The sequence below is a fragment of the Rhipicephalus microplus genome, chromosome 3, assembly GCF_043290135.1.
Source record: "Rhipicephalus microplus isolate Deutch F79 chromosome 3, USDA_Rmic, whole genome shotgun sequence".
Lineage (NCBI taxonomy): Eukaryota > Metazoa > Arthropoda > Arachnida > Ixodida > Ixodidae > Rhipicephalus > Rhipicephalus microplus.
Window position 1 is genome coordinate 6,584,227 of NC_134702.1, and position 17,019 is coordinate 6,601,245.

Consider the following 17,019-nt stretch of genomic DNA (forward strand, 5'->3'; position numbering starts at 1 on the left):
CGTTGGCACGATTAATGGTGGGTGACCACCAGAGCGTGAAGCGCCTGTTGGGAATCTGGTTCAAACCAGACCGCTGTGCATTGGTAAGCTTCTTGTACTTCATGGACTCTTCGAAACCACTGGCCTTTTCCCTGCAGGCAAAACACATTCCATTGAAGGGCTAAGATCACCGTAATTCTCGAGAAATGTATGAATTCACAGCGTAAATAATTTTTATTACTGCTCAAATGGCTAACCGAGTTTTCGCTTCTCGGCAGGGAAAAGCACAGACCAAACCTGCAACAAAACTACATGTTGATTAAAAGCCTAAAAAAATATTACTTTATTTATTTATTTATAAAATAATGTGGACAAAAAGCCCAAGCAGGGTGAGCAAAATACATAACAATAACAGAAAACAAGGTTGTAAAATGTTTTTTACAAAATATTTTTGGTTGCAAGATGAAAAAATAAATAAAAATAAAAAAGCTATTTAACTTACTTGGCCATGATACAATTCTAAGGAAGTAATAAAAGAACAGCAGTATTTGCACCAATGGTCAAGGGCATTCGGCGAATGCTTCTGTTAGTTTATTCCAATCAGCCATAGCTTGTGGGAAAAAGGGGTAGCGATAAGTCTCAGTCCTTGCTGCGAAGATTGGCGTTCAGGAATGAGGATAGTGGTGTCGAGTGGGTCTGCTTAACAAGGGGAAAACGTACGCTGCGGTGTCCAAGGATAGCCTGTGGTTTACTATGTCAGAAAGAAACTGTAGACAACTTTTTTTCTCTCCGATTTTGTAATAATTCAATACCATTCGCAGTTAGTAGTGCAGTGGGGGAGTTCGTTTGACATGCATTACATGTGTTTCCCTTTTAATTTCTGTTGTACCATACAAATACAATCTGCTTCATGCATGAAATATTAAGCTGTACAGTAATGCGATGCTAAAAGATTTGCTCTTACTTGAATCCACAAAATATAACAAACTTAAACAAACGTTATGCCACATATGCGGGTAGCATCCTCATTATTGACAGACATCAAATGAGTAGAGGTTGCTCAATTCACTGCTGGTCCTTAACGCCTCCTAGAAAAAAAATATACCTGGGATGTCACCAGCTGCCACGCGTTTCTGCCACGCGTTTCTAGCAGGTGCCGTGTAGTAGGGCTAGCGACTGTACCACTGGAGCCAGGGAGAGCAACTGTGTTGGTAACGTATTAGAGGAGCAGCACAGCTGGCTTTGTGCGGAAATTTGATTGAGTGTTCGGGGCGTGCAATGGAGCAGTGCCAGTCTAACAAGTGCCAGTCATTTCTTTCTTTCCAGAACATACGGCTAAAGCTGAAAAACCTTTCGCAACAAAAGTTTGCTTTCAAGCAGCTTTGCGGCTGCCTTCCTGTCAGTTACTCTTTACTGCACATTACAGGGTTACATGTTCGCGCCCAGTTATCTCTTAAAATCGCCGATCATACAAACTACTCTCCAAAGCAACTCTTTTCCTTAGGCTCAGGTGAGCATGTGGGCAAAACTAGATTTCCAGGCAAAATGAACAGACGACTAAACAACACTTCTCCATGAATGCATGAAATCAAGGCAAGAAAAGCTCCCCAGAAACGTATGTTGTAGCTTTTTCGTCATGCGTTTATTATTGTTTGTGTCTATTCATTTGCCCAGCCCCCCCCCCCTTTTTTTTTTTCAACTCGTTTACGACGCCGCATCGCTAGCACATTCGAGATGCGGTTCCTCACGCTCTAGTTTGGTCAACTCGTCCATTGGTATCAGCAACGTTGCCATTCCTTCTGCCGACACATATTGCGACGTCTGCTTGAGTTACCAACGGCGCCACTGCTGTTTGCAAGGAATCGCCGTGAGAAGCTCAATGACTCTACCAGTTGGACAGGAGGATAAAGGAAAGCGTAGGGCAGCCCTTTTGTGGCTTATGTCCCAGGCATACTTTTTTCTAAGATGCATTAGCTAGTCACATATGTCTCTGTAAATGTATGGTAGGGGGCCGCGGTTATTGTTGCATACCAATTTGTCTCGACTAAGCTTGTGTAAATATTCGAATGCTTCGAATATTCATACGAATAATACAGTTTTAAATTCACTTTGAGTCGAATCGAAGTTATTGAAAATTTCCAAGTATTCACAGACTGAAGGAATAGGCATATTTTAGTCCACTGCAGTGAAGGTGTGCTTAACCGTATTTACTCGTGTAATGATCACACTTTTTTTCTCAATAAATAGGAGCAAAGTTCGGGGTGTGTTTATTATGCGGCGCAAATTTTACGAAAACTTTTTTGGGATGAGCAAAAAACGCGGCAATGCAAAAAAAAAGTTAGGTCGCTTAGCCTTTCGCAATTGAAGACACGTACACTGTTTGGAAACAGCTTTTTTGTTGCCCTTCACTCATCTTTGGTGGTTGAAGGTGCTATCTTCTGCAAGCTGACCTGCACCACCCACACACTCTATAAAAACGTTTCACAACGTCCTTTTCTCGCAATCATTTAACCGCAACAGTGGTATCTGCTGTGTTCTCGAGGGGCGCCCAGAAGCATGCATTACAATGCTACGATGCACTTTTCCAACTTCGTGTCAACCTTGCACAACCGCGACGACACCGTTGACACTGCATCAAGCTACCGCTGAAGCATCCAAAATAATCCGTCAATAACAAGATTAAGGACAAAATATGGCTTCAATCTTGCTGTTCACATGAGAAGTTATGGTAAAAAAAGATAGCCTATATCACGAAATCAGGGCGTCGATGAAGCATATATAAAAATACTGGAAGAAATCTACAGGAGATCAACTGCTACTATAATGCTTCATAAACAAAGCAACAGATTACCAATCAAGAAGGGTGTAAGGTAGGGGTATACAATCTCCCCAATGCTATTTACCGCCTGCTCACAGGAAGTTTTCAGGGGCCTAGAATGGGAACAGTTAGGGATAAGAGTTAATGAAGAGTACCTTAGTAACCTGCACTTCGCCGATGACATTGCACTGCTGAGTAACTCAGGGGACTAATTGAAACTAATGATTACAGAGTTAGACAAGGAGAGCAGGAAGGTGTGTCTTAAAATTAATCTGCAGAAAACGAAAGTAATGTACAACAACCTCGGAAAAGAGCAGCGCTTCGAGATAGGTAATAGTGCACTTCAAGTTGTAAAAGACTATGTATACTTAGGGCAGGTAATAACCGCGGAGCCGAACCACGAGATTGAAGTAACTAGAAGAATAAGAGTGGGGTGGAACACATTTGGCAAGCACTCTCAAATTATGACAGGTAGATTGCCACTATCCCTCAAGAGGAAGGTATATAACAGCTGTATCTTGCCGGTACTTAGCTACGGAGCAGAAACCTGGAGACTTACAAAGAGGGTTCAGCTTAAATTGAGGACGACGTAGCGAGCAATGGAAAGAAAAAAGGTAGGTGTAACCTTAAGAGACAAGAAGAGAGCAGAGTGGACTATGAAACAAACGAGGGTTAAGGATATAGTAGTTGAAATCAAGAAGAGGAAATGGACATGGGCCGGGCATGTTGCGCGTAGACAGGATAACCACTGGTCATTAAGGGTAACTAACCGGATTCCCAGAGAAGGCAAGCGGGATAGGGGGAGACAGAAGGTTAGGTGGGCAGATGAGATTAAGAAGTTTGCAGGTATAAATTGGCAGCAGCAAGCACAGGACCGGATTAACTGGCGAAACATGGGAGAGGCCTTTGTCCTGCAGTTTACGTAGTCAGGCTGATGATGATGATAATGATGATATCTAGTGTTCCTTGATATACGCGGGGATAACAAGTATGAAGAGGAAATCGCAACCGAAGCGAGAATCGGTGGTGCTACTATGCTGAGAAAATCGTCACGATCTTTTGTGGGCGGCAAGGAATTTTTTTCCAGTTTTCCAGAAACATGCGACGCAATGATGACGAATGGCCCTTTGCGACAGCCATGGAAACGGCAAACCCTGTCGTCACTCTAAAATTTAGGGCCTGTGGGTGGGCCTTAAATGTTTTATATTTGCAGGAAGCGACCGTCAGTTGGCACGGGCAGTTTCGTGACCTTTTCTTGCTTTGTGTTTATCATATAAGCTGCTATGTCCCTGCTCTCGCATTTTTCGTGAACCACACTAAGCCACACGAATAATAAAAAAAAGACAGGATATGTGCCACGCACAGATAGAAGAATAATACGGCGTGCGGCAGCGGGCGAATGGGGGAGGGGGAGAGAGCCAGAGTGGCCGAAGGTGGTGGGCATAATAATAAATAACAAAAGAGATCTAACGGGCAAGAAGGCGCCAGGTGTCGGTTAGTGGGTCTGCAGCGGACGAATGTAGGGGGTGCGTTTATTACGCGGTAGCAAAAAAAAAATCCATATTTTGACGACTGAAGTTGGGGATGCATTTATTATGTAAATGCGTTCATTACACAAGCAAATACGGTATTGCACATTCTAAAGCATAACATATTTTACAGGTTACTACTTGCATTCTACTGAAAGTCAAATTTTGCTGCTATTCAAACTTGTTTCCACTTCCTCGGAGAATGGCATTTATTATTAATATTATTACTTTGTCATTTATTATTCCATCATACAATAGAATGCAGATACTGAAAAATATACAGGCAAGGGCCCCATAGTCGAAGACTGGTGCTTGACTTGAGCACTGTGTCAAGCACCACGTTTGCCAACATAAAGGTTTCATGGGTGAGAGCATTGATGAAGCAGCTTCTTGCTTTGAGGCACTGAATATCATCGTTAGAGAAAATGACAAACATGTTCTGAGAAAGCTGACAGTGTTTTTTTATATGTGCATTCATGTATTTTGCTACACTTTGCACTGATTGTTTTTTTGTTCCCCCTCTATGAAATGCCTATATGGCGATGTAGGTACTCTGTAAATAAATAAATAAATGTGGCATCACTATAACCATTAGGTCCCCTAGTCCAAGATGCTGTCATTATGAAGGAAGGAAAAAAAAAACTAAAATTTTGTGGTTGAGAGCATGTGTACCAGAAGAGACCTTCCCAGGTGGGGAAGTATGTTCCCTTGAACAGGGTGTGCTCCAGGATGCCTTCCACACCGCCCAGTGCTTGGATCATGTCTGTTCGGTAGTTGTTCAAGTTCCACAGCTTGCCATCGTGCCTCTGGTGCGTCCACCAAAATGGGTTTTGCTTCAGCACCTGCACAACAAAACAACACCCACCATGTATGCTCAATCGAAAAAACACTAATGGGAAAAGTCTTTTAGAATGGATAATTAACAACTAGCTCAGCTCTGTGCAATTATTCTGTAATTATATTGCTATTATTCTGAATATCTAATTATTCTGCTCCCATTTTGCTTAAAGCAGTGTAAAAGCCACAATACTTTTCATAAACTGCTCTCTGCAAGGCTGTTCTTACTTTCTACCAAGATGTGGCAAATGTCACAGCTCTTTCGTGCAACCATGTGGCAGTGCACGGGTGCAGTACCCAAGCAGCATCTCATAACTACAGCAATGAACGTAGCAACTGAAACGGCAAAGCAGATAGCCACTGGGAGTGTGATCACCAATAATACAACAGGCAATAGGGGTGCACGAATATCAAATCTTTCGAGTACGAATGGAATAATGAAGGAATGCAATCTTTTTGAAGATGATAAGTCTTTCTTGGAATACTTCGACGCCGAAAATTTGGTGTGTCTGTATGTTTTCTTGTTTCTGTCTGTCAATCAATTCAACCACCAGAGCGAAAGTTTGATCCCTTGCAAAGCGACTACCCATCTTGATCTCCTGTTGTTGATATGTTGGAACGAATTATTTTGTGCAATAACTACCAAGCGACGCTCCCAAGTGCACTGCATATGCTTGTGCGTGCTTAGGAGCAAAAGACAGAGCTTACGATAGCAAATTGCTTTCACCACTGTTGCTTCAGCACCGAAGCTCTGCAAGCTGACGAGCCACCAGTGCTCGAACACGGCGTCCCCGCCCCCATGGCGGACATTTTGGAAGACATCTGCTTTGCGGACTACGGCGATGTGGACTCAAGTGCAGTGGTGCGTGGTGCACTCACGGATGGCGACATAATATGTCAGGTGAGAAGTGCAAGACCTGTCACTACCAATGACGATGATGAGGAGGACGAAGCACCAGTGCAGCCCTCTGCTGCGGAAGTCATGGCCGGATTGAATACCGCCCGTCTTTTCTTAAGTTTTGAAGAACGCGGAGAAGAGGTCTTCCGTTGAATTCGCTCGTTAGAGCAAGAAGTGCTGGCTGTCGCCTTCAAGAAAAGAAGGCAGACTGCGATCACAGATTTTTTTCAAAAAATAAATTGTTATGCCCTACTCGAAATGTACTATTGTTGTTCTTCCCTTTCGTTAGTTCGAACTTTCGTTAATTCGAACTGAGGCAGATTCCCATTGCAGTTCAAATTAACAAGCTTTTACTGTATTCCTGCCTCCAAACACAACGGCTTCCCTGCAGCTTATGGACCAGGGAATCATACAGTTCCTGAAAAGCCGCTACCGACGGCAGGTACTCGAGCGGATGTTGCTCTGCATGGAGTCAGGCAAGCAGTACAAAGTAAGCCTGCTAAGCCAATCCACATGTTAACATACGTGTAGAACAACACACCGCCGTGTGAACCAACACACCGCCTGCATTTGACAGATGGCGCTCTGCTGCAAAAGGGGATACAGGGCGACATGAGATGGACATCGTTTGAGTGCAGGAAAGCTAGCAGCAAGATAGAATTTGAGGAACGATTGAGAAAAATGGGAGAGGAGCGTTGGGCTAAGGAAAGTTTTCAGCAACTTTTACATGAAGAATGTCGATACTAAATAAAGGAAGTGAACTCAAAAATTGTCAAGCAAGTATTTAAACAACAGCAGAACACCAATCCAAAAAGAAATATTGGTTAAGAAGAAGGTGAACGAAAACAGAGAGGGACACGTGGAAGATTGGAACGCTTACGACATCATCACTGTATACCTACCGAACTTTCAAGCAGGGAATTGCAAAAGAAATGATGTCGGATGAATCTCGGGGTAGTTCTTGCTGTTAGAGGCCAGAACGGGAGTATTTCGGACCAAGACGTACCGAGCCAAATCAGTGATGGAAGCGACATTTCGCTTTTTCGAGCAGATTATGGAGCAGAAAAAATAGCGCTTTGGAGCAGCGTTAAGTGTCTTCGGAGCAGAAAAAAATGATATAGCTAGGAATTGCCACTGGTGTTTTGGAGCAGATGCATGTTTTTAACGACTCCTGAAGTCTAAAACATCACTAAGGCATCTAATAAATATTTATGTTTATTAATAAACATGCCGTACGCTAGTGTGCAGCTAGTATACAAGCAGTATAGTAGGCGTAAATGATGGGTGGGGGGGTCAAGAGAGTCCGGACTTTCCTGGTGTTCAGGCACGCAAGGACATTCCTTGCAAGTGTCACACTTGAAATTTCGCTTTAAGGCCATAACTCTGGTACCAATGAAGCTAAAAATAAAATTATAAATTTGTTGCACTCCCTGGCCTTCTTGGAATGCTGTCATATCAAATTTGTAGCAATATTTTATGAGGAAGATGTCAAAAGGCTGGGCAGAATGCAAGTTTATGTAACAGTCAATATTTAAAAATCTAAAAGTGATAGCAAAAAACTAATTACATATTTGTTTTCAGCTGTGAAAAATACATATTGTATTTAAATTTCAGCTGGAAATACTGAAAATTAAAAAAAAACATTTCAGACCAGTGTCTCCCCTTAACATGTGATATAATAGAGTTAACAGTTAAGTATAGCGTAATAAACTTTTTAAAATGCTTGTTATCTTCATGCACACCTGTGTTAAATGCTTCTCAGCTGTGTGAACTATGGAAGTAAAAAAAAAGGTGAAAAAAAAGAGGCTGTATAGAACAATGCAATGCAATTGCTCGATCTCGAACCCCATGCTCATTTTTTTCCTTTTTTATTTTATTTGAAAGCATGATTTAATTCCTATACAAATAGAAATACAACCCCAGTTAAAAATACGGATTGGACACCTAGGCCTGATATGTGTCACTCTGTGAAATTTTTTTGGATTTATGCCACTGAGTAGCATACAAGGATGATAGTGTATACAGCTTGCTTTTGGTTTCGATTAGGCTCATGGGATGGTCCCATAGTTTCAACTTCATTCTTTTCAATCCTTTCGGAGCAGGTTTGGAACAGTTACTAGCAAATATTGCACTTTTGAGCAGCATGGAGCAGCATTTCTTTTTTTGGAGCAGTTTGGAGCGATTGGAGCAGCACTTCCACCACTGCGAGCCAAATATGAAGGCACAGACACAATATGTATGGTCGAACCCCGTTACAACAAAACTGAAGGGGCGCGGAAAAAAATTCGTTGTAGTGAAATAAAAAAAAGTATAGCCGATTTGAACTAGCAAAACAAAGGAACGTTTATTCTCAAAATTCAAAAAGTGTCCGCTGCTTTTTATTCTATCACAGCAGTGTCACGACGCAATTCTCACCCATGCATAGCGAGGCCATGGTGAAAAAATGCTGAAACAATGACTACAACAACGAACCAAACAGTTGCATTAACACGTTAACACCAGCAGCTGTCCGCCGTCAAAACGCTGAGATGGCAGCAGGGTATCATGGAGTGGTGACTTTTGCCTTATTTTATGCCATTCTATCATCCATCACTCGCGGCAAGCTGATTTTGTTGATAATGCGGACCAACAGCCGCTCTGATTAGTTACCACACTGGCCAAGCGCGAACAAAATGATAAGCATTGGAATCGCAAAAGGCATTGTTCTGCAGATGCACCCAGCAGCTGTGCGAAGGAAACCACGAACTAAGCAACTGAGCTTCAGCTTCGGATCGTCTGCTGCTTTTGCCAGTGACAAAAGCAGGGAAGTCTCAATGCCATCACTATCGAGCAATGGCGGCACCCAAGCTTGCTGAACAGCGCTGGTTTCTGGTGGTGCCAACGCGTGTTTTAGACTTTGTCGACATATTTTCAGGTTTTGAAAATGCATCAAAATGTTAAAGATTGGATTTACTGTATAGCAATAAATATCTGAGCCTGGAATCACATCGTGAAATTCCGTTGAAGCAGGACAGCAGAAGAAAAAGTGTTCGTTGTGGCAACAATATTTATGCATTGACTCCTATGGACTGCTGACGGGGAACCATGAATTTTTCATTGTAGCGGGAATTTCGTTGAAGCGGCGTTCGTTGAAGCGGGGTTCAACTGTAGTGCGTGTGGAGAGGAGGTGGAAATGGCTGAACAGTCGATAATGTTCTGTAAAGGGCTCCACCCTATAGTCCAAGATAATGGCTCGTAATTTTTCAAAGTATTGGGGTTTAGCGACAGCGAAGGCAAAATAGACTTTAGACGGGTAAAAATAACCAGGAGGAGGCTAACTGGTTGGTGGCTACCATCAAGGCGTGAGTGAAATTCAATCCTTAAACACATAGTGATAGTACTTAACTTTATGGCTAGGTGGCGTGAGCCACCGCCCGATCTAAAGGGCACAGCCAGATACATCCATCCATCCATCCATCCATCCATCCGAAACTTTTAAATTTTTATTGACTCCGTCCGCGTTGGCGCTGCTTCCAACTCTTTAGCATTGTTGAGAGACTATGTTTTGACTGTCATTGTGTTGTGGTTTTGTAATATAATGACTTGATTTAACTTTTTTTATTATCCACGACACTGGCTTTCACCCCAAAATGAAGAACAGGTACATTAAATTTGTTTTTTTTTTTTTCAAGGACAAAGGTGGGGGTTGGGTTCATTATGTGAGTGGGTTCATTACGTGAGTAAATACAGTACTTAGCGATACTCTACGACAGTGGTTCTCCCTAGGGTCCGCAAAGCCATTTCTATGATCCACAAAACCCTCTCCCGTATTTTTCTTTAAAATGACTGAGCCGTATTGATCAACTGTCCAAAATGAAGTGATGTAACACATGTTTCACGCTCCAGTTCTGTTAATTTACCTACGCACCCCCCACCCCTCCCTCCCCTCCGCTGCAAGGGGTCCCCCATCACTTTCACCAGTCCACAAGGGGTCCCCAACACATCCATGACTGAGAACCACTGCTCTACGCTATAGTTTCAATCAACTAGAAGTATAGTGGAGAGTGCTCTTCCGCAGCACCGCAACTGTCGTAGCAAGAAAAACTGACGTATCCGCGAAAAAAAGTCTCAGCAGTGGTGGTCACTTTTCAGGAGATTCCAGACACCATTCGTACAATTGGGAGATTAGGTCAAAATTCAAGAGTCTCCTGGACAATTCGGGAGAGTTGGCAGGTATGAAAACGTTTGCAGTAAGATTACACAAGCGATAACAGCACTAAACTGCTAAGCCACAAGTACTCCCGAGCAGGCAGTTGACGATTTAGATTCTTAAAAATGTTTATCGTTAGTAGACTTGTCGCAACAACGTGCCAGCAGGTTTGTCGGTAGCCATGATCATGCTCTTATGTATTTCTGTGCAGGCACCATAGCACTCATGCCAAAGTCACAGTAATCACTGCATGGTCTATTTAATCCTGGAATCAAAGACTAACATATATCTTTTTAAAATGAAAGAAGTAAACTGAAATGAAAGAAATGTGAGAAAGAGTGCCAAAGTCACAGTATTCACTGCATGGTCTATTGCTGACACACTTATTGTAAATGCGCAAAATAGAAAGTTCTTTCTAGCAACATGTGCGTCCGAATTTCAAAAAGATCTAATATTTAGATTAAATCGAATATTTGAAACTTTAAATACATGGTTATTGAATTGAATATGAATATTATGAATGCTGTATTCAATGAATATTGAAAACTTCCACTACTTGCACACCCCTAACAGATAGTGACCGTGCTTTCCTGAAAAGTGAAACTCATAACGATGTGGTGTCGCACACAGTGGTAATCGCACATCAGCATGAAGTGTTCTACGGCTTAGCTGTCGTTGCAATACAGCTCGTGCTTACAACTGCACTGCAGATTGTACATCATTTCAGTTGGACACTGTTTTACTCTTTTGCGTCATATTTGTTGCAATTTGTGTTCAGCACGAATGTGGAACATAAACAATTGATATATGTAATTATCCAAATTAACTAGGCAAGTATAACCTAATGAATGACAGTTTAATACCATCAAACAATGCCCGTGCTTGCCAGGATGTCCTGTAGCGACATGGCAGCCTTGACACGTTTACACTTTTTGATAATCACAGCTGATGCAAGCATGGCCTTTGAGATCGGCCCACCCTACTGAGGGATGCTGTCTCTGGCAGCGGAATTCAGTAACACACGAGTGCCACTCAGTCTTATACACCTCACATGCTTACGATTTTAGCCAATAGTGGCGAAGCTCAGAGGCACTAAAATACAACCAAATTTGCCTCGATAACGACAGTACGACTAAATGCATTCAAACTACCACGAGCTTCACGCCAGAGGCTTAAGCACACATTTCGCGAGGCAAGACAGAGCTGAATTAAATTAATTTTCAAGTTAACGGGGCCAAATTCACAACATTTTACTGTAACAAAACACGATTCTCAGGGCGGAAATGAAAAATTAGTGAGCAAACATTTAGAGTTTCGACATGGCGCTAAAAAAAATGGTTTATTACAACCTTTCAATACTGAAAGAGATTAATCAAGATAAAAAAATTTCTGCATTTAAAAATGTTAGAAAAAAAACACTTCACAATCCCCTTAGAGCTCAATATATTTAACTTGATACTGGGGAAACAGCACAAAAAATGGGATGGAGATAGAATGAACACACGACAAAGGCACTGCGTTCAATCTTTCTTCGTCCTGTTTCTTGCACTGTTCCCCTCAGTATCATGTACCAACTGGCCCTTTAAGAAACCCTTCTAGAGTATTTAATTGCTTTCATGCATGCAACTTTTCCTGCAACTTCAATTATTTTTGGAACACAAGTTGAAAATCCCCCCCAGAAATAATGTGAGACCTGGTATTGCTTGAAATCCGTGCGCACACGCCAGCCCTTGTCATAGGCAAGTGTATGTCGGTCTTTCTGGAAAAGCGTGTTGATTCGTGGAATGCCACGGTCCCAACTGTCCTCCAAGTCCTCTAACGTCAGGCGTCTGGAAAATGACCCAGCAGTTCAAACCAACTTAGAAAAATATAAAGGCCATATACTTTGGATACCCATGACAGCAAGACAAAACACACTGTGAGCAAAGCCAGGCTAAACAGCCACTACTGAACACCACATTAATCAGACACTGAACAGCTAAAGAGTAGTTCTTTAAATTGTCCATTACCCTTTCAAGATACAGTATAATCTCGATGATACAATTACGGTTGATCCGAATATTGCGATGACCCACATTTTAAGGTTGTTTCGAATAGACTAGATTATATAAAAATGCCCTGTGACTCGGGTGTTATACAAATCATTTCCGCCGCCACCGTGAATGATACAAACGCAATGGTGGTCCAGCGAATCTAAGATATGGAGCAATTTTTGGACCAGGAAAAAAGGCTCCTTTGTAGCAATTTAGGAGCAGCCACACAAGCATTTTGTAGCAGTTTTGTAGCACAAAATTTTGTGTTTTGGAGCAGTTGGAGCAGGAGAAAATCAAAATGCATTACATTTGGTGCAGCTTATTACTACTGCACAATTGTTCGTTGCTTAGAGCAAATAGACACAAGCAAGACTGATGCAGCGCTACCATTTAGCTTGTGTGCCCACAACAGGAAACCATGGTATGCTGCAAACAGACTTTATTTGCCTAGGTAAATAATGCTTTTACACTACTGAGAATAGTTTTATACAAATAAACATAATACAAAAGTCACTAGAAGTAGAGAAAAACAATTTTGCGCTGTTAGCAATAAGCATATCTTCGTCTTTGTATACAATTACTGTGATAAGCGTCAACAACGGCAAGAAAATATTGCAGCTTGTGAGCAGCGGTGATTAATTCTGAAGCGTGGAAAGGAGGCCAACATAGCCTCTATTTCTCGCTGAAATGAGTGTAACTAATAAATTTTTTAGGCTTGTTGGGCCTTTTGGGCCGCATGGCACAATTTCAGCAAATTTTATGGTTTTTGCTCAGCGTGGCACAAAAATTGGGAATTATATCAAACTGTGCTATTGGTGCAGCTGTTGCACCGCTGTTAGTGGAGATACTGTATTGTCTGGGATGGGCCAACGTAGGCATGAGGAGGAGGAAAAGAACAATTGAAGGACAGGGAGTTAGCCATAGGAGCCATGGTCTAACTGAAATAACGCAATGTAGCAGTTTGAGTTGAACGATTTTAATATACATTAAAAACATGGGCCAACCAATACTTAAGAAAGAGAGTTTGGATTATTCCAAGTATTAGAAAAGACACTGCAGAAGGTTCCCCAATATTAAAATCAGGGATGAAGTCATGCCAAGGAACCAATCTAACAGCAGCTACGCAACATTGTGACAATAAAAAAGACAAGAGGTCACCTGTTCTGTGCCAGTGCCTCCTGCCGTTTCAGTGCATACTCAGCCCAAACACGCTGAGAATCGATGAATTCACTCTCCCAGGGCTGAATGTATCGGTACAAATTTGGGATCACTTGGTCTTCATCATGGCTCATCCCTGAACGAAAGTGCGTGATGCCCACATCCGTCTGCTTTGACCACCTATGCAAAATGAAGAATAATGTTATCATAAAAAATACCACCAAAAGGAATTCAAATTTGGTGGAGATAGTGAAAATGACTCAACTTGCTGGATTACAAAGGGCAAAATAAATAAGATCTCCTTATGGGTACAATTAAATCTACTCTTGGCTTCACAATTCTTCAAGGGCAAGTAAACAACCTCGATGTCTAAAAAATGTTACCAAGAGAAATGTGCGCACTTTTGCTATGTGAACATGCTGCCGCAAATTTTGCAAATGAGTGCCATCATAAGAAAGTTGCAGATGTTAGAACGATCCGTTTCAGCAGCCTCGTCGCCTTTAGGAAGGCAGAAAGCGTAGCTTGTCGCTATGACCGCCATCGGAATTTCCCGGAAAGTGAAATTTCACCCATGAGGAAAAGATACATTTTTTTTTAAATGACAGTCTTTCTTGGCATACTTCAACAAAAATATGTTTGTATTTTTGTTGGTGTCTGTCCAATGATTCAGCCACCCAATGAGAGTTTCACCTAGTGTCCAAAGACCACCCATCTAAATCTGGTGGCTGCATTCATACTTGTGAACATTGTCAATCAAAAAGCAAATATTTTGCATTTTGAGGCACAACATCCATATATAAGTGTTAGGCAGTGTTTTTTATTCAGAAAATGCATATATACGTAATTCTAAAGACCGAAGTGATCATTAAACTGCGCTGACAGTGTGATGCTATGAACGCAAAAACCGGGTGTCTTTTACGCTTCGCTAAAAAATTCAGGGGCTTTAACTGAAACAAACGGGTGCTCCAGCCAACCAGTGGCTCTGGATTTTAAGAAAATTTTAGTTTCTTCACGTTACTGCCAGATGACGCCATATCTCATACAGCGCATCTGGACAGAAGACTACCGTCTTTAGGCGCCCTTTGCAACGAAGCACAGGGATACGCAGCAATCAGTTTCGCCGCGATGGCAGCATGTTGATGTATGTTGTGCCCATTCTGTGGTTACGCTATAGCGCAATACAGAAGCCACACGGCTGCTTTCAAGTTTGATTTGATATGTGGGGTTTAACGTCCCAAAACCACCATATGATTATGAGAGACGCCATAGTGGAGGGCTCCGGAAATTTCGACCCCCTGGGGTTCTTTAACGTGCACCCAAATCTGAGCACACTGGCCTACAACATTTCCGCCTCCATCGGAAATGCAGCCGCTGGCTGCTTTCAAGTTGGAAGTGGTCGATCATGCAATAAACAACGACAACAGGGCCGGCGGTAGGCACTATGAAGACGACACGCTTTGTGTTCGCTACTGGTGATGGCAGCATGGGCAGCTGAAAGCCCCTTGTGCGCCCAAGACTGGGATGGATGGTAAAACTTCATCTCTTCAGAAGACAACTGTGGAGGATTCTGTGTTAGATGGCCATCAGCTACCATAAGCCCAAGGATGACATCATATGCAAGCCTTGTGCGGAATCTCGTGGAGCAAATAACTGTGACGATATGCCCGCAAGCTTTGTGTACAGTATTCCTCTCTACTATATTTGCTTGTAGCTTTTGTGTCCCAAATAAATCTTCCTTTATGTTGAACTTGTGGTTTTGCTGTTAAGTCTTGATTATAGTACTCTTCAAAGCTTCTAATTTGTTATCCGAAGAATCTCAATTTGAGGCCACTTCATTTTCTTTTTCTCTCCAAACGTTCTGCAGAAAATTTTCCTAGTATAATTCTTGCACCCACGACCTTTTCATTGACCTTTTGTGAAAAAAAGTTAGAGAATTCTGCGAATAAATACGATAATATTAGTTTTGTTTTATGAAGTGTCGTTTTGCATTTTTGCACATCTGAAAATGTTGCATGTTTTAAGTGAATCTCACAATCAAAATGGCGTATTAGCCTTTTGGTGAGTGGTCGTCGCTCTCGATCTATTTATATAACGCACCAAAGAAGCTTGCGACGAATTTCACTCACGAATGGCTGTGTAAGCCGACGATGCGATTCATATGCAGTGGCATATTTGGAACATGGTCGTCATTCGAAACACAAGCCAAACCGGACTACTTTGCGGAGGAGTACATGTGCAGTAGCTCCAGTTTAATTACAATACCTACCACCCTTTCATTGATGCTATAGTATTCCTCTATGTTGCCAGCTATGTTTCTGTGAATTAGGAACCCCACTCCCAGTTCACTTCTGTCAGCCAAGCCCCGATAGCAAAGGACGTGCACATTCTGTAGCACCGTATAAGCCTCATCTGTCCTCCTAACCTCACTGAGCCCTATTATATCCCATTTAACACTCTCTAGCTCCTCGAATAGTACAGCTAGACTTCCCTCACTAGATAAGGTTCTAGCGTTAAACGTTGCCAGGTTCAGGTTCCAATGGCGGCCTGTCCGGATCCAGAGATTCTTAGCACCCTCTGCTGCGTTGCATATCTGACCGCCGCTGTGGTCAGTTGCTTCGCAGCTGCTGGGGACTGAGGGCCGTGAGCTATCTGACGTATGCATGTGGGAGGTGGTAGTTCCACCTCCCACATGCATGGTTCATCGGCGATGGGAGAGCGGGAATGACGTTGACCTCTCTCATCCGGCAGCGGATGTCGACTGTGGCGCTGCCACGGAGTCGGTCAGGTGACACCAAAACCCGTCGAGCACAAGCATCGAAGGGAGCCCCAGCAGTGCTCCAGGCTGTAGACACAGCACGAACTTTACCTATTCAAGCACTAGAGATTCGTCCGTCCACCCCTTGTCCCTGCAGCGGACGACAATTTTTGGGAACTTCTCCCCCTTCGGCAGAATGTTTCGTTTGAGCACCACGTAGGGTAGCAGCTTGGGACCATCTGCAGTGCAGGACAACATTACAGCCACCCACATTTTTTCATTCCCAGTTGATCGCACGATAACTTGCCTGGAGCATTTCTGATGCACTATCAGTGTCGAGGGCATATCCAGGTAGACCGGTGTTTGATCCCCATTGCCGATCTGACCCAGCTGAAAAGGGACAGCCTTTCGCAACACAAGTACATACTTTTAAACTTCACAAGGTCCTCTTCGTAGCTATCTAGCAGCTTCTGCAAGATCAACATACGCCGACGTAAAGAGAACTCAACGCGGCGCATGTAGAGAGACACCCAATGCTTGCTCACTTTGAAATCCTCTGGCTGAATGCTTTTGTCTCGCAATCTCCCTTGCCTTCACTTGTATCAGCTCGATGTAAACAGCGAGATGTGCCGCTCGCTACTCCCCACAAAGTCTGCGTGCCCTTGTTCTATGTTCAAACGAAACATTGGCTAAGCAACACACGCGATCACTGCCTTGTGAACAGTTGATGATGTAGTGGCACCTCAGTTTCGTCACTTTCGTTACTTTGACGTAAGCGTCGACACACACACACATTATTGCTGGAAGCCAGTTGACAGAGTCG

The 17,019-nt window shown here is 42.8% G+C and overlaps 1 protein-coding gene across 1 annotated transcript in view; it reads right to left on the bottom strand.

Annotated features, from left to right (window-relative positions):
- Prp8 (pre-mRNA processing factor 8) overlaps nt 1-17,019 on the bottom strand; it is a 218,037-nt gene that overhangs the window by 51,476 nt on the left and 149,542 nt on the right. Inside the window, exons 22-25 of the mRNA XM_037433717.2 lie at nt 13,442-13,621; nt 11,944-12,079; nt 4,999-5,168; nt 2-131 (exon numbers count right to left, since the gene is read on the bottom strand). Coding sequence (XP_037289614.1) covers nt 2-131; nt 4,999-5,168; nt 11,944-12,079; nt 13,442-13,621 — 616 coding nt within the window. The remainder of the gene's footprint in view (nt 1; nt 132-4,998; nt 5,169-11,943; nt 12,080-13,441; nt 13,622-17,019) is intronic.